Here is a 22,847-nt window from a genome sequence, read left to right as displayed (position 1 = left end):
AAATATTATACTAAAATGATATACAAAACTAACCTTAATATTATTATTGTTATGAAACTTATTATTATCGACTTATCTTATGTACCTATGTATTTATTTTATGCACCTATAATAATAAACTCTTTCAATTAACATCACAGTATATCAATCAGATCTATGATATTTTTGTTTTTGCAATGTTACAGATTTTCAAAAATGTGACAAGTACATTTTCTGATGCTGAAGAACCCATGTTGGATATAGATACGGATGCTGCTGGTTTGCAAGAGGAACAATACCCATTATAATATAGGCTTTTTTCAACCAAACAAGGACCTATGTGACTTTTGTGGAAAATATAAAAATTGCAGTAGCGAAGAGAAAAATATAATTCAAGTTAAATAATATATGACATTCATCAAAAAAAATAAACAATTATTGAGAACACAGAAGGCGAAAGACGAATAAAATAGTATGTTGCTATAATCTGCAGGCCATATTATCAACACCAAATGCCCAGATATCAGTGCTATATTATAAAAGAAAGCTTTCAACCTATAATTTTACCATCTTACACACATTAATAATAAAAATGGTTACTGTTTTGTTTAGCATGAAGGGACTACAAACAAAGGGGCCAATGCAATTGGTTCTTGTGTTGTAAAATTTTTGGAAGACCAATCAATTGGGAAGGAAGTCATTTTTTATTTGGATAATTGTGTGACAGAATAAAAATAAATTTATTACAGCAATGTATTTATACGCCGTCCAGAATTTTAATATCCCAAAAATCACACACAACTTTTTGGTCATAGGACGCACCTAGAACGAGGGTGACTCTATAACACTCTTGCAGAAACAAAAAAATAGTCTTGAAGTCAGGTCCAATTTATATACCAATACAGTGCATTCCAGTGATTCACTGGAAATTGGCACTGACGAGATTTTTGATTTTCACAAGTTAGCAAATGCAATGGGCAATAATTTTCAACTCAACGAAAATAGTAAAAAGGTTAGTTGGGTAGACATTCGCGTTATTGAAGTGAGGAAAAACAATCCTTATTGCCTGTAATAACCCTTATTGCAAGTATGAAACTGAAGTGTTTGATGTAATAAATATTAGAAAACGTCAGGGCGGACGTCAATCAGTACAACCTCAACTACACAAAACATTTATAAAACCACCTCGGATCTCCGAAGCAAAATTAAATGACTTGATTTCCCTATGTTCATCAAAAGTGATACCAGAAATACACCACAATTTTTATAAAAAAAAACCTTCATCTACACATTTAAATACAGATTCAGATAATAATTGACGTCGATAAAATTAATTATAAAAACATTATAATTATTGTAATTTGCTATTTTTATTTTGGTTTAAAATTGTATGCATCTATTTTAATAAATTATAGTTAGTAAGCTTAAAACATCAAAATATTATAGGTAAATATCATTCTTGATTTATTTAATAATAATATAATATATTATATTATAATGGTATTACCAAAGTTCCCAATAAAAATCTTACTGCAATTCAGGTAACTGCGAAATATCAACATTTTCTATGCATCATGAAAGTGTAAAACCATAGCAACTGCTAAAACTTGTAATCTTGATAGATTTATATGAAAAAAAATGAAATTAATAAAAGAACATGTCATAATGTATACATACACCAAATATTATGGTTTTATTTTAGAAACTCTATTTATCCTGACCAAATGAAAACTTCAAACCCTTATATCTCCAAACTATGTAATTTGCACATACGTTGGTTTTACACTCACGGTGCGATTTGTTTGTTCGTATTTTATGCGCTGCCATACCATTCATTCGATTGCGATAAAACTTTGTGAACTTATTGCTTGCACTTGCGCGAAGAGTATAGGCTATATCTTATATATAAAAATGAATGTCTGTCGTTCTGTTTGTCTGTCTGCCTGTCTGTCTGTCCCGTATGCGTTCCTATACCATTCATCCGATTACGACGAAACTTTCATCAGTTATTGTACGCACACCCGCAAAGGTTTCTAAATTGGAAAAACCATCTTCTTCTTTATTATATCTTCTTTTATTCGTATGGTCCCTATACCATTCATCCGATTGCGATGAAACCTTCATCAGTTGTTGTGGTAACACCCACAAAGGTTTTTGAATTAGTACAACCATCTTCTTCTTTTATTCTATATTCTGCTATTCGTATGCGTTCCTATTCCACTCATCCGATTGCAATGAAATTTTGATCAAGTGTTGTACTCACGCTCGCAAAGGTTTCTGAATTGATTCAACTATTTTCTTCTTCTTTTTTTTCTATTCTATCTTCTTCTATTCATATTCGTTCTAATACCATTCATCCGATTGCGATGAAATTTTGACCAGTTGTTGTGCGCACGCCTGCGAAGGTTTCTGAATTAGTACAACCATCCTCTACTTCTTCTATTCATATGCGTTCCTATACCATTCATCCGATTGCAATGAAATTTTGATCAAGAGTTGTGCTCACGCCCGCAAAGGTTTCTGAATTGATACAACCATTTTCTACTTCTTTTTCTTCTATTCGTATGCGTTCTTATACCATTCATCCGATTGCGATGAAATTTTGACCAGTTGTTGTGCGCACGCCCGCGAAGGTTTCTGAATTAGTACAACCATCTTCTTCTTCTATTCGTATGCGTTCCTATACCACTAATCCGATTGCATGAAACTTTGGTGAGTTGTCGTGCGCATTCCCACGAAGATTTCTGAATTAGAAAATCATCTTCTTCTTCTATTCGTATGCGTTCTTATACTATTCATCCGATTGCGATGAAACTTTTGTCAGTTGTTGTACGCACACCTGCGAAGGTTTCTAAATTAGTATTATATAAAATACAAAGTTTGTTGTTTGTTTGTTCCATCCAATTTTGATTATTTTTACTACATATTAATAACATAAATAACGTTTGCATATTTTGGATTCGATTTTAATTTAGTGTCTTTTGTTTGACCTTTACTCCTATTAGAATTATTTTCATATTGCCATATTGTATTACACAGATATTTTAATATTAAAAAAATAATTACCCTTTATTATTTTTTAAATATCTAAGATAAATATAACCACGAAGCGACCCTGTGCGAAGCCGGGTACTTCAGCTAGTATAATATAAAAAAATACAGAATTTCTTATTTCAAATTACCTTTCCTGCTAATTCCAATTTTGAATTTTCACAACAGATCAAGATAAAGTTTTCATATTTTGGATTCGATTTTAATTCGATGTTCTTTTATTTGTCTTAATTGATTACATAATTTTGAAAACACTTTAAATCTGTATCTTACAGCATGTCAAAATGAACATAATTCTGACATTAACTATTTTTTTATCCAACGAATAATTCACAAGATTTAAGAATGTAACATACTAATTATTGAACATACATAATTTTGAAAACGTTTATCACAAAATATGTTATAACCAAGAGAAAAAATATTTTTTGAAAACAGTTAAACACCCAGCAGGAATACCTGCATCTCTCGGGTTTCGCGCCCACTTCAGAGAGTATTAAGAGATATTAGTTAAAATTTGTCGCAATTAAGTATGACGCCAATAGCATATTGGTCTATATGCATAAACAAAATCTGTCAATACGAACTTTCACTCTGTGGAGGCCCATATGATCTTATTAGAAGCGGACATGGTCGGGAAAAAATAATAAATGCAGTGATACAGATGACGTTATGATCGTTAATATTACGGGCCGAAGATACTGATGAGATTGGTGTTATTGAAAGATTAATAGGATCGCACGATTGGACTAGATTGGAATGACGGTTGACTGTGTCGAGTGACCGGACTGGAAATGAGTGAACTAGTGGATCGTTCTCGTTATTTATACCCATGAAATTAATACACTACAAGAGTCATTATCGCAATTAAATAAATAATAATATACACTGTTGATCTAGGTTATGATTGAGGAAATTGCTGACAATCGCTTCCGCCACTCAAATTGGTTTTAAAAACAAAGGATGAATATTGAAATGTCACCCTTGTAATTCTGAGTGGTATGATTGCTCTAGATATTTTAATATTGAATAAGAATGTAATTGCTTTGTTAAGTAATATGTAAGTAATGTAGCGAGCTCGTGCAAAGCGAACTACTTCACCTTGTATTATAATATATACAAAATAGTATTACGTTTACTTTTTCTTTTCAAATCTGAATTTTTATGACAGACTTTAATTTAATGTTCTTTTGTTTGAATTTTATTTCTGTCAGAATTATTTTCATTTTGATAAGTTGAATGCTTACATAAATATAGTTATATTGATATTAAATAATATAAATATTATCGTAGTATGTATTACTTAAGATAAATGTATATCGATCAACAAAGCGACCTCGTTCGAAACCCGATACGTTACCTAGTTTAAAATAAAACACAATTTATGAACACTATTAAATCTGATTTTGGCCAATTTTGTATCGTACCAAATGTTTTTTTGTAAAAATTGCCGGACACGTAAACTGTGAATTAACGTGTCTTTTTCTAAGGTAGATAAAAAATTTAACAAGAAAAAACTTCCATGATAAAAAATATTCTACATAATTACCGATCATAACTAATGAACAAATATTTTTGCCGTCACGTCAAAATGCTTTATATGAAATTTGATATTTTGTTTACTACCCTAATTGACTACCTTTGCTAATTTAGGTTAATGGCTGAGTACACATGCATTCTTAAACATTTCACAGGCGTTTACGGATATATTAATTTGAAGCTAAGTAGTAAAATCAAGTAACTTATCTATTAATTTATAAGAGAATGTTGATAAATTGATTTGAATTTTTAATGATTTTTTTAAATATTGATGTATACCAACTAGGGTTGCCAACTGTCAACCGATTTGGCCAGGATCGTAACGGAATTAAAGTCATTGTACATGATCCCGGTTGGTGCGTACTCAAGATGCACAATGTCCCGGATTTCGAAATTGTCGAAAAAACATCAATGAACGGAATTAATTATCTATAACAGGGTTGGCGAACCTTTTTACGTACGCGTGCCAAAATTTCCCAAATATTATTTTTTGACTGTCTGACGTGCCGAGCAGTTTTTCATGGGGAAAAAATGTTTTTTTTTCAACAATTCTATCAATAAATGATGATGGTCTAGATACCACTTACAGAATATAGCACACATATAGCTTTATCACTTTTTTCAATCACACCATACAATTCGGTCCACCAATTTTGAAACTGTCTGCCAGAATTTCTATTACCACCTCCACCAAGTTTTTGTTTATTATTTGATACCTACAGCAATTTTTATTAGTCGAAATGAAATTGTTTGTTACTGTATTACTTTGTTGCTTTACGCACAAATTGACACCACAATTGTGTCGCTACATTTCAAAATCAGCCAAGTCCACCTTTAGGTATTTTTGACTTTTTGTGAATTGCTGAAGAACTACTGCTTTCCAACATTTCTGCAGTATCAAAATGTGGAATTTCTTAATTTTAAATAATCTATACTCGAAATAATGAAAACTTTCACCCTTGTGACTGTGTATTTGAGAAAACAAAAAGCTCTTTTTCTCCTATTCATCTATTATGGATTTGGCTGATTTTGAAATTTCTCTAATCAGATGAAGCATCCTCTAGCTACAGCGGTCTCAAGCATTGTAAATCGATCAAGACCAGAGGTTCGCGGTGCGGTTTTCCCCGCCGCCTGATGACGTCCCATAAAGCCTAAGGACCAATTTATGCTTATTCTCGAAGATTATTTGCCTGCTATTTTTCTACAATGCGATATGTCATTGTTATTCTCTTCGCAAGCACTGATTTATAATTATATTAAGAATGATGAAATAAATTGTATTATTTTTAAGCATACCTACTATCTTTCGTATTGATTATGGGACACCTAATATCAACAACTAACGGTATGCTGAAATAAATAATAAAGGTTAGAATTGAGAATTACCCGATTGCATGAATACTTAGCAATTGAGGGTAAGTGAATCTATATTCCCTGTTCATACATATGCTGTTCTTATAATTTGTCACATACACGATTCTTGTCGGTTTACTCTTTACAGGAAGCCAGCAGCAAAGAAATTTTGAAAATAGCTGATATACTGAATTATTTGTTAGGTTAGGTTGGGTTTTTATTCTCGAATTCACGAATTTTGCTAAAATCAGATATGAAAATTGAATTAATGTTCAGATTGAATCTAATAAATTGGAGACAGTATAGTATACGATCATCTCTTTCCGATGAGAAATCGTATAATTTACATGTAACCAAATTATGTAGGTACATTATGTAATTAAAAAAAACTCAGACTTACTATTCTAGAGGCGGTATGTAAATATTTTATATGGTGAAAATTTAATATAATATTATACTAGGAACTGCGGAATGTGTTTAACACTTTCCATACATTAGCTAACGATTTACTCAAATCCTAAACTTTCTAAAAGCTTCCAAACATTATTAACACTTCCTCTGCTAATATCATTTTCATGAGGCTGGCTTATCTTGAACAACGATATACCATTATAATATGAATTTCATATTCTTGTACATAGATTATACTCCATCAAAAGATACTAAGCATCTATGTAGTCTATGGAACCAAGAAATTCATTTATACATTTTTTTTACTATTAACTTTTGAATATGGGAACATTTTAAGAGTACTAACTAGTTGCTAATTCAATTTCATCCATATAATCTCATTCCGAGATATTTACAAAGAACCGGTTACCATACCAGGTACGGATTGTAATTAGAATGGGTATTATAATATTACCAAGCATATTAGTATACTGGTTGGGACATTTACATTCCCATTCCATTCCGTATCTCCTCACCCACCTCCTAATCTCCAGTGTTATTGTCACCAGACAATCAATAAGCAATTACGGGTCATAAGATAAAGTGTTACAAAGAACATTCAGTTGCATCTCGATAGCGGGCGTGAGCGAGCTTCTAATAGCTTTCCGTCGCTTAAGTGATTGACTCAATAGATACAGACTCATTCAGAATCTATCATCATCATTCATACACCCTCATATAGCATCCATAAAACTGTGTCACAAAGTGCGTGAGTGTACGAACCGGGTGACCCAAAACAACAATACCGTGCGAGTGACAGTTGAAACCAGACCACGGAGCCATCAAACATCATCACATAGGTCAGTGTCTGGCATTCTGTTCCATCGCCCCCACCCCTAGATCCGACCTCTTCATCTTTCCTAAAAATAAATACAGTCCACTTAAAAAGCTCAAACAGTATACTAATTAATTTATTATTCTTTAATCCATGCTGAATATTATACTCGTACACAAGATTTAATAATGTTAGTTTTTAATGGAAATACATAATTTGTAATTATAAATAATGGTTATTATTGTCTAGATTTTTTTCTAGTAGTTATGTTGTTTGTAAGATTTAAAAAAATCAACGATTAGAATCTAATACTACAACATGCTTAGAGGCCCGATGACGGTAGTATAGTTTAACAGTAGTATATTTAGTAATAATATAAGTGAAACATTCACAATCACCCAAGCGAAAATCACACAAATGTATTATGTCCCCACTAGGCATCGAGCACGGAACTTCCGGGTGAAAGGCCAGCGCTTTACGCACTGCACTACGAGAGACAAATTATTATTCCTAAATTTTATGAATCGTCAATAATCGTATATCGTTAATAATATTAATATCTATTCCCGAGCAAGTAACTTTGGTTTCTACTTTTTTTTTTTTTTTAAGAATTATCAATAACCATGTCCTTGCTTTTTCGTACAAGGTGGTTGTTAGTAATTTTGAACAATCACAAACACCCAGGCTTTGAGAAAAACACATAAATGTTTTTGTCATAACCGAGAATCGAACCCAGAACTCTCGGGTGGAAGGCCAGCGCCTTACCCACTGCACCACGAGAGCCGCCTCTACTTGACGCTACTTGTAATCATGTTAGTAATATAATAAAGTACCTACCTTGATTATTATAACAAAAGCTGGTTTACTTTTTATTGGCGTAATTACAAGAGACGTAAAGTTCGATTCCCGCCGGGTGTCTTACTTTTTTCGAAAAAAAAAATTCTATTGGCTATATTTACTCATGAGTGTTTTCAGAATTATGTATGTTCAATAATTAGAATAGTACATTCTTATATCTTGTGAATTATTCGTTGAATAAAATAAATAGTTAATTCATCATTTTTCATTTATAAGCAAATATATTATATAGGTAGTCGTTAAGAATTAGGTAGGTATATAATTTTTATACTAACAAAAAAATGGGCTTCCTTTAAGACACAGTTCTATAATACCTTATTTATATAGTATTAGTTATTTATTTAAGGCTATACTTCAGTTGAGGCATGGACTAAAAAGATCATGGCTAGGCGATGCGTGGATTGTGCAAGTGACGCGTGCCGAACGAATTATAATTTGTCATAACAATCCAACATGCGTCCATTTAATGTTATGTTTATTGTTATATTACTAATAATAATAGTATATTCATTGACATGTTTTCTTTTTTAAGTACATACGTAAAGTTTTTTAGTCATCTTTACACGATTTAAGAATATTTTCATCCGACGCCATGACAAAACAAATCGACGTGCGCACACTTCGACTCTCGGTCTCCGATTGGCGAGTCCAGGCGACGAGTGAGAAATTTCGTCGCACCTACTGTTGAAAATTATTTGCCGTTTCACTGAAGTACGCTCTTAATCCGAATTATTTAAAACTATCAATGGTAACCGTACTCATGTGAACGTAAAATTTATAGGTACTTATACTTAATATTCTTCATAATTGTTTACTTTCCTAGGCTCAAAAATACTTAGCTACCTACGCTCATGTAAGAGCCACTTCATACAACTTGAAGATTCACACAGTTATAGATTTGGAAAACGGATATTATATTCTTATAAAAATAATATGTAAATGCTAAATGACGAAACTATTGCGGCCTTCTTACTAATATATTATGCAAGCGGCAACTAATTACACGACCCTTTTATTAAAACGTATGGCCTCAATTATATTAAAAGGGTTTTGACTGAACTGCATTAAATGTCTCATCAAAATTTATTTATGTAAATTCCCAAGCCGCCCTTGCTAGCTTTAGCTCTAATAAAGAGCTGTAATAGTTTTGCTTATGTACTTCCTCGTAAAATTATATAATATTAAAAAATGTATTTTTTTAATAATAACGTAAGGCTACAGTCTAAATACCTGTGTTACTTAATACATCAATCAGCGTATTTTTCTCACGAATTTTTCAGTGCGTAATGAATTTTGGATACCGATTATTTGTTTTCATAATTATTTTAATACGGGATTCATTATATTATTTACCTCAATAGGCAAACGGTGACAGTTTAAAATAATTTATTTGTGTTATAGTCAATACGTATTAACATTAACTATAATATAACTCACTATATTGACTACACTAAGATATTTTTTTAAACACGGAACAAGAAATAATCCTAGAGACCATGGTGAAAATGTGGCTGGTTTTGCTGCTGATCGGTTAGGGAAAAATCGTTCATGACTCGTGACTTCGTGACTCAAAGGACCTAATCGATAAGAACGAGAAATATATTGGGCTATAATATATAATATATAAATTGGGCTTAGCGCAGAACATAGTCGAGACAGTTTTTAGTCAGCTTGTCTGTGTCGTAAAAGAAAATAAATGAGACTAAACAATTTAACTAGCATATATACATACGCACACTAAATCAAATCAGTATTTATATTTTGCACTAGACTGTAATTTGATGATGCCGGTTGGTGGATTACAAAAGATCTAGGGGGGATTTAACATGGTGCCAGGCACTGACCTTTTGTGTTGAGAGGGATGGCGTGCACTGGAGCTCGTTCGATGTTCACACACTCACGCACTGGTAAACAGACAGTTTGGAATGTCACTCTCATGGTTTTACTTGGTTTTTGATGATGAATGATTATGACAAATTCAGGAGGGATGATAGACGCGATGTTCGTTTAAATCGTATCAGATTTAGCTCAAAAAAGGTTGAACAAATTTCTTTTGTCTGAGTTACTCTGTGGTTAATGATGGCTTAGCTGTAACAAGCCTACACGCGCCCATTGTCTTGATGTAACTGCTTGTAACGTCGAAAGGGTACTAAATGGACGAATCACCCTATACCAATGCGGTCTATGAACAATTTATAAGTACCAGTTAGCGAAGTCTTAGCTTTAACAAGCCTAGGCATGTCTGCTGTCTGGATATAACTAACTTAATTTGCAATCACAGTTGACTCATGACCCGTAACTCCTGACTTGTAACAATGGAGATTCGAGGTAGGTGGGAAGACAGTAATGAGTGCCACCATAATTGACCCAACCAGTATAAAAATGGACGTCATCGAGGCTGCTGCCTTGGGCACCTAGTATTATGTATATCAAAATCGTCAATTTTGAATAAACTTGAAATTTCTACCTCCTAATGTAATATTATTTCATTCAGTCATTCAAGGCACACCTTATTATTCCCATACACATTGTCTGGTATAATATTGAGTAGGGTAACGAAGATAAAAGATTTGGGTATATTGTATGGTGCAAAGTTCATTTTCAACCAGCATATTCTTAACATCAGTACTAGATCTAGCAAAATGCTTGCTTTTGTTATGAGGGTTTCAAGATCATTTGAAAACTTTCGAGTACTTCGTACATTATATGTATCCTTTGTGTTGAGTATTCTTGAATATGCCAGCATTATTTGGTGTCCTAACAGGTCCGTCCATGCAATCAAGTTGGATCGAGTCCACAATAGATTTCTTAGATTTCTCTACTTAAGGACATACGGATTCTTTCCTTATGGTAATAATAATAAAAAGAAATTTTCGACTAGTTTTCTTCTGGGTATGCTATCAATGCAATCCTTGTCCACCCGATGAGTGGTTGCTTTTTTAAAGCATTTCTTTTCACTTCTTCGTGCGTTCATTTACAATCCGTATATACCTACTGGCAAATATTAATTTTCATGTTCCCACCAATATCACTCGTAACTCTACGGTCTTCATGATACCCCGGCGCAGGACGTTTGTGATGTTTCATGATGCTGTGTATCGTGCGATTAACTTATTTGATGGCACCATAAAGGTTGATTTATTTTTTATTAACAAAATCATGTTTCTGGACGTGTTAAATTTATAATTGTATTTATCATTTTACTTTAATATCTATATAAGCACATACTTTCTTGTTATATTGGTTGTTATTTGTAATTAAGTCATTTTTATAATGTGTATTTATCATGTATTATGGCGCATTGTCCAATTGCTGTAATGCCATAATACACTTTTCTAAATAAATAAATAATTACAAGATGAAAAGAACTTTTTATATACAACATTTTTAAATTTTCTGTTGAATCATATAAACTTGACTTGACTAGCTTAAACGATCAAAAAAATGTACTTAATAGAAATACTGAATAAATTATAGAATACAGAAATGTCATTTTGACATTTCATATTGATTTACATAGTAACGCACGTATATATTAATAATTTTGTTGCTAGGACCCCAGACCCCTAGTAACCAACAATAGTGTTTTACTTTTAACGGATTTCTTCCGAATTAACGAAATCGAAAAGAGAATTAACTGAAAATGAATTCAATTTTACTTAGAGATGGCTAAAAGTATTAAAAAATGCATTGGCATCGTGTTCTGATATATTCTAAAAGTTTCACTAGTCGGGAAGTTAGTTAAAAACGGACAAACAAGAATACGAGCTAAGAAAAACGTGGAAAAATAGTAGTATCAACTGACCATATAATATTTTCTTAGCAATGTAAATAGAATCCCTTTGTGCGTTGGTTGGTTACTTGGATACCAAAATAAAATAATAAAAAACAACCAAACATACAAGTACCCTCTCACTTACTTACTTATCTCGAAAAAGAAAACCATTTCGTTTTACCTCTCTTAGACAAGAAAATAGAGAGAGAGATTTAGTTTAAGCAAATAAAGGTGACAGAAATACAGCTGCCTTACAAAATAATTATTCTCAAAGTTTTCGACGAAACGATGTCATTTCAGTTTCGGAAATGTCAAATGTCTAGCTAGTCGGGAAGTTAGTTAAAAATTGTTTGCAAGATTTGTACTGGATAAACAACCACCGGACAAATAAGAATACGACCTAATAAAAACGTTGTAATAAATAAATAAAAACGACGTGATTATTAGGTGCATCCTAATATTATTATATAATATATTATATTTAGTAAAATACTAATAATTGGAAAATATTATACACTTAATAGTAACATTTCTTAAATTGATTGGGCCTTACATTACTTAATATCAAGATACAAATCTACTTCAGGATATATATATATATATACCTGTTATTTCTTCCTGTTAGTTCTCTTTTAAAATTTAATAGATCTATTTAATAGATGTCTAAATATTCCTTTTCTACCGCTTTTCCACGTCATCGATTAATTTTTCTGTTTGTTCCTCTTCCGTAAACAAGGTTGGTTCTGCAAATAGAGTAACACAAAAAACACGTATTTTCCCTGCGGACGCTCAGATAATTTTGGCAATAAAGAAGTGGGAAGCTGTTTTGTCTCGTGTCCGGAAACTTGTACGTATGCAGTTCGCCGTATCACATTTCACCGGGAAATGTTGTATCGGAAATATTTGGGCCGTATATTAAAGACCGTCTAACCTCTTTGGATCGTATTCATGTCTAAATAAAACAAGGATCTCGTCAGTTTACACTTTACAAGAAGCCAACAGCAAACATTTTTTTTTAAATAGCCGATATACTGGACTATTTGTTAGGCTACGTTAGGTTAGGTTTTCATTCTTGAATTCATGAATTTTGCCAAAATCAGCTATGAAAATTGAGTTAAGGGGGAGCGGCATGCCAGCAGAGGCACCTAGCGGAAAAATACGAAGCTTGCAATTTGAGACATTTCTTTGATACTTTAGAATTTCAACTGTATTAATTAATAAATATGTACTTATCTGAAAACCTTAAAATGATTTTTTTTAAGTCAAAGATAAACTTACAATTGTACAAAAAATGTGAATTTGTTACATATTTATGTCACGAATAACGTTAATATTACATTACATTATTATGGTCATATTTATTATTAAAATTTAGTTTATTAAGTTTTCAATTTTTGACCGTGTAGATTTTTGACTAATTCACCGTTTTAATATTTTTTTTATATTTATTTATATTTATATTCGTGGCTTAACGGTCAAATAACATTATAATTGTCAGTGTCCGTTTGTATCGTCCGCGCTGTCTAGTCTTTTGACACGCCGCATCGGAACAATAAAGCAAACATTGGATTACCCAGATAAATGCACCAATTTATGAGTGCCACGGTTTTTCAAGCGACTACAGGCCTTGCGTATCGTAGAATGCATAGATAAATGTGGCCAACCCGTTGAGGAGGCTTTTTCACTGACAAATTATCCAGGACATGATCCTGGCAAAGAAGAAGAAGAACATAATTAATTCTTCCTTTAATCACCAAAGCGCATGGTTATTACACCAGTTCCGTGCGACTTCGTGATAGGATATCCAGGATAGCAGAGTGAGCGCGTAAAATCTTTTCCTTCAGATACGTTTTAAGCATCATGGAAAGCGGAAGTCGGCAGACGGCAAGACGGGTGAATTGGGACCCTAAAATTATCTTAATATGAAATTTACCTAAATAATGTTTTATTTTTTCAGTTTTTGGGGGTTCCGGACCCAAAACCCTGTATGCGTGATTGTTCATATGAGTAATTTGATAAAATAAAATAAAAAAACTATACTGTAACGGATTTAAATAGATTCAAACCAGACATATTACTCTAATATTCTCCACTTCAAAAACAATATTTTCACATATTCACGTCGTGTTTAATGGGTATATTAAACGCTTCCAAAGTGTGAATGCTTCAATATGGATATTATCCAAACTAAAGTGTTAAAACCATTTAAAGTTATTATGTGAGCCATTATAGTACATTTCACAGCGCCTAATTAAGGTTGCCTTCGGTGCTTTTGGCGTAAATTTTTTGAAATTTATCACCCTGGCAATTAAATTAATTTACAAAATTCACAGCTTTCCGAAGTAATTATGAATTAATGGAACCTCCCCGCATATATTACAACCGCGGGACGGCGAATTTCATATTTCGAGGTTTAGGCCCACCGAATTATGCGGGAGACGCATGAAACGGGTACGCTATACGAAATACGTACCAATATAAAATTAAACAGGCCAAAACACTTAGCTTTTCACATCTTTTATTATACAATTCTTTAGTTCCTCGCACTTGTTCAATTTTAAAGACTTCCCTATTTGAAACTATAGGTATCAAGTACGGTTATCTTCATTTTTTTAATGAAAGAATTTAAAAGGTCGTCTATAAATGAAACCGTACATTTTTCTATATTATTTAACTCCGCCTAACTCACATAGCAATACCAACGGTGAAAAAAAGAAAAATAAAATATGTTCACAATAAAAATAAGCTTCAGTCTAACATCAAACTCACAATCGAACAGTCGACAAATAAACACGTAATGGAATAGTTGTTCAAACCATATCATACTCATTCGCAACGACATAAAATCTATTAAATTTAATACTAAACGTTTTATTTTCTTTCTTTGGATCATATTATATACCCCCACAGAGTAGACGTTGGTATTAACAAAATTTTGTTTTTATGAGAAATCTATGTTAGCCACTTGTTCTACTTATTAAATCCATACTCTGACTCTTGGAGTTGAAATTGAAAAACTATATGTATATTTTCCAGACCCGGGATTCGAGCCTGGGACCCACTCAGTGATCGTGGACTTTACTAATAATATCTAAATATTTCCATCCTAATAATGTAATACTGTACTAAAAGTGTACCAAAAAATAACTTCAAATCTACAAATTCAAAGGTTATTAATTCATTTAACACACATTTTGAAATAAACTAACTTATACATATAAATATACTTGACCATCATGCTTAATCACAACATATTTTTTTTCGACCGTGTCCGATCCTAATAAGATCATATGGGCCTACACAGAGTGGAGGTTTGTATTAACAGATTTTGTTTTTACGAGAAATGGATGTCAGCCACTTGCTTAACCTATTAGGACTATTAGGTCCATACTCTGACTAATACATAAATTGAAAAACAATATGTGTACTCGCCAGACCCAGGGTTCTAACCTGGGACCCACGACGTTGTAAGCCAACGCTTAACCCATGCCACTGTAAAATATTTTATCTCCTATCAAAATTGCGTAATATTTCCGAAGTTTTGTGACGCCACATTTTCAAATACCCTTCCAACCTTAGACTATAGATACATCTAGACATCACCCATTGCATTGCTAAATGAAGCCAATTCCAACAATGACAATGATCAAAATCATCACATTATATTTCCAACCTTATGGGGGGACATCATTTATATAAACGACGCATAAGTACTTTTTAACCGTACGTCATTAAAGCCGCGTTGACACGGTCCAAGTACGATCCAAGTCTACTTGGATAGGAATAATTAGTATGAAGATGTCTCATCCAAGTGACAGCTTCAGCTTCAGATCCAAGTACTCTTGGGCCGAGTGCCATCCAAGTGCACTCGTATGTGACATCTTCATACTAATTATTCCTATCCAAGCTACTTGGACCGCTTCCTACTCATCCAAGTTAACTTGGATAGGAATAAATAGTATGGAGCTGTCACTTGGATAGGAATAAATAGTATGAAGCTGTCACTTGGATGAGACATCTTCATACTAATCATTCCTATCCAAGTCTACTTGGATCGTACTTGGAGCGCGTCAACGCGGCTTAAGACGATACATCAGTGAAACGGCAAATAATTTTCAACTATAGGCGTGACGAAATTTTGGACTCGCTGTCATTCGGAGAACGAACATCGAGGTGTGAATACGTCAATTTGTTTCGTGATGGTGACGGGGGTATTAATTCTTAAATCGTGTAAAGATGACTAAAAACGTTACCCATTTACTTGAAAAAGAAAACATGTCAATGAATATTTTATTATTGTTACTAATTAAACAATAAACACCAAAATCCTACACCAAAATCCTACACCAAATCATACATAACGCCATTGACTCGATCGAAATAGTGCAGTCTAGCATATGTTTAAATGTACCCCAGAAACGCACGCGTTCTCAAAAATTATTCCATATACCTAAACACAACACTAACTACGCTAGTAATGCTGTATTCGTTAGAATGATGACTACGTACAATAATCTTTTCAGCGATACAGACATTTTACACCTAACATTTGACACATTCACAAAAACAATTTGTGATAAAACATACAAAACTAACTTCACACTGCCGCAATAAATTCCAAAGCCTACTCCCACGCACTCTCACCCACATATACACACGCACGTAAACACCTTCCTTATATAATATACTTATTTTAAAATTGTTTCTTCTCTCTCACTTTGTTTTAGTTTAATATAAATGTAATAATAAATGTGGAAACCCATTATTGGTTCTTGAATATTATGTAAAATGTTGTAATATGTACTTGCAATGTCGACTGTGAGGTTTCCCAAATAAAATAAAAATAAAATAAAAATAAAAATACACAGAACATTAAATGGACGCATGTTGGATTTATATGACAAATTATATTTCGGTCGGCATGCGTCATTTGCACCCGCGACCCACAATCCGCGCATCGCCTAGACACGATCTTTTTAGACAATGCCTCAACTTCGTATAGCCTTAACTATAAAATTATAATTTATAATTTATAATCTATAGATACAATAATTTAGCCATTCACATAGTTACTTTTTAAATATAGAAATATAAAAAGAAAAATGTTTGTGATACGATAGATATTTATTTTCATTTAATTGGCATTACTGTTTTATCTTTTTACAGTTAAATCTGCTTTAAAAAACTATTTTAAGGCTGAATAAAATGAAAATCATATGAAAATCAAATAGTTTGTAATGGTTATTCACTAAAATTACAAAGCAAGGTCACAGAGTTGTACAGTTCAAACAAAAGACAAGAAACTTTCAGTGAAAATTTGAGACTGGCTTTATAAAGCGATCGACCAAAATGGCAAAATGAATAATTGACAAACCTCTTTTTCAATAAACACTTTTCTTGCACATTAGGGCGTCAAATGCGAAAGTGACTTACTTAATGACAAAATAACAACTGTACCACATTAACTAACAGTGTTTAGATTCAGTTTTCAAATTTGATTCATAGTTATCATAGCTCCCATATGAGGAGAGTTGGTTGACAGGGCTCTAACCTGGCGTTGTAAGTCTACCAGTGAAGTGAGATTTTCTCGTATAATTGTTAAAAAAAGTCGCCTGCGGCACTATTTCATTAATTTTCACGAAGCGTATTAATATTTTAAAATATGTGCTTGTGTGATGAAATTTAATGTGAATAACGATTAATGTGTAGAATTTTCGTATATAATTATTTTTAGTGTGTTTCATGGCCAATAAAAATGGCTATTTATCCAGATTGGCTATGGGTCACATGTTACTGGTCTTCCATAAAAGGGGCTCGTGATTAATACTTCATAATAATGTGATGCCGTGTACCGAACACTCAATAACTCAAGTGAATTTATTTAAAAATACAAAATACTTTTAAATTTACCTCGCGGGTCACTGGGGTTCCACAAAATACGAATTTGGGAACACAGCCGTAGAATATTACACTGCCCTTAACCTTGGCAATAGGTAGGGGGCGCGCTTCAGGATATGGGGCTATGTCAGTCTTATTAGAGTTTTACTAGGAAATAATTCCCCAAAAGGGGAGACTTTACATACTTCATCATCATCATCAGCCTGAATCTATCCACTGCTGGATGAAGGCCTCTTCAATCTGCTTCCACTTCTTTCGGTACAGTGCATTGCGTTGCCACGTACTTCCGCAGAACTTTATCATTTCATGGATCAGCGGCCTCTAGGTCTACCTTGGACGTTTTGTACTTTTAGGATACCACTGAATGACTAGATTTGTCCAACGATTGTCTCTTCTTCGAGCTATGTGTCCAGCCCATCTCCATTTAGGCTTTTAATAAACTCTATTACATCGCAAATCCTTGTTTGCTTCCTTATCCACTCATTCTTCTTTTTGTCTTTTCGCGTTATGCCCAGCATGCACCTCTCCATACCACGTTGTAACTACTCTAAGTTTCTGGATCTCTGTTTTACTTAGGGTCCATGTTTCACACGCATATGTGATCACGGGAAGCACACACTGGTTGAACACTTTGCGCTTTAGGCATAGTGGAAGGTCACCGTTATTAAAGCTCACCTTTATTGAAGACATTATTCAGACTGCCAAAAGCACTCCAGCCTACATACTTACATACTTACGTATTTCATCATCATCATCAGCTGGGGTCAATCCACTGCTGGATGAAGGCCTCCCCAAGCTTTCTCCAACTCTCTCGGTCCTGTGTCGTTCGCTGCCACGTATTTCCGCCGAACGTTACCAGTTCGTCAATCCAGCGGCTTTTAGGGCGACCCTGTAGCCGTTTCGTACCCCTTGGGTACCATTGGATGACGGCATTTGTCCAGCGGCCGTCTTTTCGGCGAGCAATGTGCCCCGCCCATATCCATTTCAGCTGTTTGGCAACGTCTATTACATCGCGTACTCTTGTTTGCTTCCTAACCCATTCGTTTCTCTTACGGTCCTTTCGCGTGATGCCTAACATGCACCTCTCCATGCCTCGCTGTGTGACTCTTAGCTTTTGGACATCTCTCGTGTTGAGGGTCCACGTCTTGCAGCCATATGTGAGCACGGGTAGCACACACTGGTTGAACACCCTACGCTTAAGACATAATGGTAGGTCACTCTTGAAGATACTATTCAGACGTCCGAAAGCACTCCATCCCAGCTTTGTTCTTCGAGCAATTTCATCGTGCATGCTTCCGTCTATGAACACTTGCTGTCCGAGATAGATGTAGCTGCTGACTTGGTCGAGTTGGGTGCCAGAAATACAGATAATCGCTGGGTCCGAAAAATAGTTCCTCATGACTTTTTTCTTTGAGACATTTATCTTTAGACCGACCCTTTGACTGACATCCGCGAGTTCTTGCATTCTACCTTGGAGGTCTTTCGGGTCTTGTGAGAGTATAACAATATCATCTGCAAAGCGCAGGTGACTGAGGTGCTCTCCGTTAATTGGAACACCTTTTTCCTCCCAATCAAGTTTCCTAAATAAGTCCTCAAAAGTAGCGGTGAATAGTTTAGGTGAAATGGTATCACCTTGCCGGACACTTTTGTTAATGGGGAATTTACACGACCGTTTGTGGAGTTTCACGCATGCTGTGGCATCACTGTATATACTGTTCAATATGTTTATGTAGCGTCTGGAAATTCCTTGGTTTCTAAGGGCGTCTATAATTGAGAATTTTTTGATGGAATCAACCGCCTTTTCATAGTCTATAAAACCAAGATATAATGGCAGTTTGTATTCCTGGTAGTGCTCTATGATTTCCCTGACGACCTGTATATGATCCATAGTACTGTAGCCTCTTCTGAATCTGGCTTGCTCTCTTGGTTGGTTCTCGTCTAGAACTGTTTCGAGACGGTTTGAGAGTATTTTCGTGAAAACCTTATACAGAATTGACAGTAGACTAATTGGTCGATAGTTTTTCAGATCTTCAGTGTCTTCTTTCTTATGGAGAATAATAATGGAGGCATTTTTCTATGACTCTGGGATGTTCTCTTCGTACAGACAAGATGTGAACAGACGTGCGAACACTTCGCTCACCGTCCTCCCGGCCCGTTTGAGAACATCGATAGTCAGGCCATCTTCTCCCAGGGCTTTCCCACTCTTCATGCATATTATAGCATATTCCACCTCTGTGGTAGTAACCTCGAGAAGAGGATCTCCATATTCTCCGTTCACCGGAAGATCTGAATTGATGTCAGTGTCATCTTTGTATAAAGCGCTGTAAAATTCTACAACAGTGTCGTAGATGATCCCAGTTACGCACGATACTTCCATCTTGCGCTTTTAGTGTCGTGATCTGCCGTCTCCCTATTGAAAGATGCTGCTTGTTATTATGTAAGCTCCTTCCTGACGCAACAATTGATTCTACAAGGTTCATAATAATATTGAACTTACGAAGATCTTCTCGTACGTTTTTACGTATAGTTTTGCACAGCGTGGAGTACTCGAGATCATTTGCAACTTGTTGCTTGCTTTTCGCACTTCTACGCAGCTTCATAAGATCCAACGTTTCCTTTGAAAGTTTGCTTACTCGTTCAACCACAGCAGCAACTGTCTCTTCCGAAGATTCTATAATGATTTTTGTTATTGCTTTGGTGTTTTGTGGGAAGATGTGGTCATTTTCAGCCTGGAAAGCCGCTAGCCTGTTCTCCAGCTCTTGTTGGAATTCGACTGTGCTTCTCAAACCTCTGCGGACTTTGGGCTTCTGCATCAGTTTGGATCTCTCACGTTTGATGTTTAATCGTACTTTACACCTTACCATTCGGTGGTTGCTGCCAGTATTAAATCTGTTAATGACTGTGCTGTCTAGAAAAATATCCTTCTTGTCGGTGAGGATGTAGTCGATTTCGCTGGTTCGTTTTGCTGGGCTTCGCCATGTCCATTTTCGGGAAGGCTTCTTTTTGAAGAATGAGTTCATGATGTAGAGATTGTGGTTTTCCGTAAACTCTACTAACATGTCTCCTCGGCCATCCCTGGTGCCATGTCCGAAGTGCCCGACCGCTACATCATCCTGGTGTTGAGATCCGATTCGTGCATTAAAGTCCCCATGATGATAGTGAAGTGACGTTTCCGTTTATTTTTCAACGTACTGATTTCTTCATATACCTCCTCCACTACTTCATCAGGTGAGTTTTGAGTGGGCGCATAAACTTGCAAAAGCAGAATCTGGTATCTTTTGCTGAGCTGAAGTGTTAAACTTGCTACTCTATCTGAGGAGAAATCAAATTCAACTATGCGATCTTTCCAGAGTCTGCGGATTAAAAATCCGACACCGCTTGTGCGTCCGGTCTTAGTCCCATTATAACAGAGTACATGTCCGCTGTGGAGATTGACGATATCGTCGCCTTGTCGTCTTACCTCGCTGAGCCCGACAACATCCCAATGGATTTTTTCGAGTTCTTCTTCGAGCTCTAGAAGTTTGGCGTTGCTGGATAATGTTCTCGCGTTATAGGTGGAAATGGTCATCGGTAGGCAGCCGTTACTGTATTTCCGGGGATTCTTAGCACCCTCTGCCTTCCCTTGCTGATTGCTGCCGTGATCAGTGTTAGGTTGGCCTCCGGAGAATAAGGGCCGAGACTTTTGTTCTTGTTCCATGGGGATATTTAGACATAACACACCACGCTGTCCAAACGGGTTGGTGTGTGGTTTTATGTCTGGTTTTTTCTTCCCGTAGCCAAGGAGTCTCTCGTTTTAAGGCGCCAGAGTTTCGCCTTTCACCCTTCTCTATTAGCTACAGATGAGTTATACTGTCACAAGACACACCACATCTGCATTGCCATGGGGACGCCGCGTGGAGGCTAGAGATAGGATTTGTTGGCCATCTGTAGAGTAGCGTCTCAACATTTTATAGAAATGTACCTATTGGCATTAGTGCATTTCATTGAGGCCCTAGCCTACCATTTGTCCGCCTACTTACGTATTTAATATAATATAAATAATCCAAATTCCCATTAACAACATAGGTACTTACTAAAATGGCATCTTTCTTCAAAATCTGTTTTTTTATTTATCCTTACCCTACAGCTCGGTAACCGCTGCAAATACGATAAAAAATACTTATATATAGTTGAAAAACTGAAAATCGCCCACCAATTTCCAAAATGGCAACCGTTGCACAACATGCTATGAACTAGAACTATAAATTTTCAGTCTCCCTTTTAGGGGAATATTTCCATATAAGGGGTTATTTCGACCTAATATTACTCTAAACTAAAAAAATCTTACAATATAGACTCGGACCAGTTGTTCCGTGTGATCGACGACAGTAGGACGTCTCCAATAACGAGATAGCGAGTGTTTACAAATTAATAATAACCAGTTGTGCGTGCGGCGTAACAATAAATTATTGTTACAAAGTTGTTTACATTTAAGTGTCTCTGACTACAGGGGCGCTTATTAAAATTCAAAAAAATACAACGTTGCCAGCAATGGATCACCAAAAAGAAACCCAACAAACAATGTCATATGCATCAGTTGCTCAAAAAATGCAGTTTCCGAAGAAGGAGCAAGCCATCGTTCTAGATGCTATCGATGGCATCTCTATACGAGAATACACGCTATCGATCGGGAATAAGGTAGGTCCATGTAATATAAGATATGTATCTAGGATTTCCCAGGGAAGAATATGTATATACTTGAGTAGTGAAGAACAAGCAGACAAATTAAAAGAAAATAAAGAAACAGTTAAAATTGGAAACCACATACTAGAAATCAGGCCGCTGATCACCAAATCAATGAGGATAGTAATATCAAACGTATGTCCTATAATCCCACACAGCGTTTTGGAATCAAAACTCAATGACTTAAAGATAAAAACTACCTCACGTATCACAAGCATCAGAGCTGGTATTATCGAACCGGGTTATGCACATATTTTAAGTTTCCGGAGACAGGTTTATGTAAACCCAGAAGACACCATAAAACTGCCAGAGTCAATGCAAATAAATTTTGATAATACCCTGTACTGGATTTACTTCTCCACCGAAAAATTGACATGCTTTATTTGCAAAGAAGAGGGCCATCTGGCCAAATATTGTAAAACAACTGGAAATAATGAACCTCACACT

General features: G+C 34.9%; 1 protein-coding gene across 1 annotated transcript; it reads right to left on the bottom strand.

The window, feature by feature from the left end:
* Positions 1 to 19,752: 19,752 nt before the first annotated feature.
* Positions 19,753 to 21,375, bottom strand: LOC147070287 (uncharacterized). Its single transcript, XM_085949938.1, has 3 exons — positions 20,887 to 21,375; positions 20,176 to 20,791; positions 19,753 to 20,009 (listed from the first exon to the last, which is right to left on the bottom strand). The coding sequence occupies exons 1-3, from the start codon at positions 21,373 to 21,375 to the stop codon at positions 19,753 to 19,755; spliced, it is 1,362 nt and encodes a 453-aa protein (XP_085806064.1).
* Positions 21,376 to 22,847: the final 1,472 nt, after the last annotated feature.

The sequence above is a fragment of the Rhyacophila brunnea genome, unplaced genomic scaffold, assembly GCF_057557595.1.
Source record: "Rhyacophila brunnea isolate RB1 unplaced genomic scaffold, BYU_Rbru_1.0 scaffold_22, whole genome shotgun sequence".
Taxonomy (NCBI): domain Eukaryota; kingdom Metazoa; phylum Arthropoda; class Insecta; order Trichoptera; family Rhyacophilidae; genus Rhyacophila; species Rhyacophila brunnea.
This window is presented reverse-complemented; position numbering and strand designations above follow the sequence as displayed.

Excerpts from the sequence above, each read along its gene's own strand:
- LOC147070287 (XM_085949938.1), bottom strand. The coding sequence starts at position 21,375 with ATGGAACAAGAACAAAAGTCTCGGCCCTTATTCTCCGGAGGCCAACCT. Across the intron at positions 20,792-20,886 it reads CTGATGAAGTAGTGGAGGAG|GATGATGTAGCGGTCGGGCA; the intron begins GTATATGAAGAA and ends TCTCAACACCAG. Across the intron at positions 20,010-20,175 it reads AAACGTACGAGAAGATCTTC|AATTTTACAGCGCTTTATAC; the intron begins GTAAGTTCAATA and ends ACACTGTTGTAG.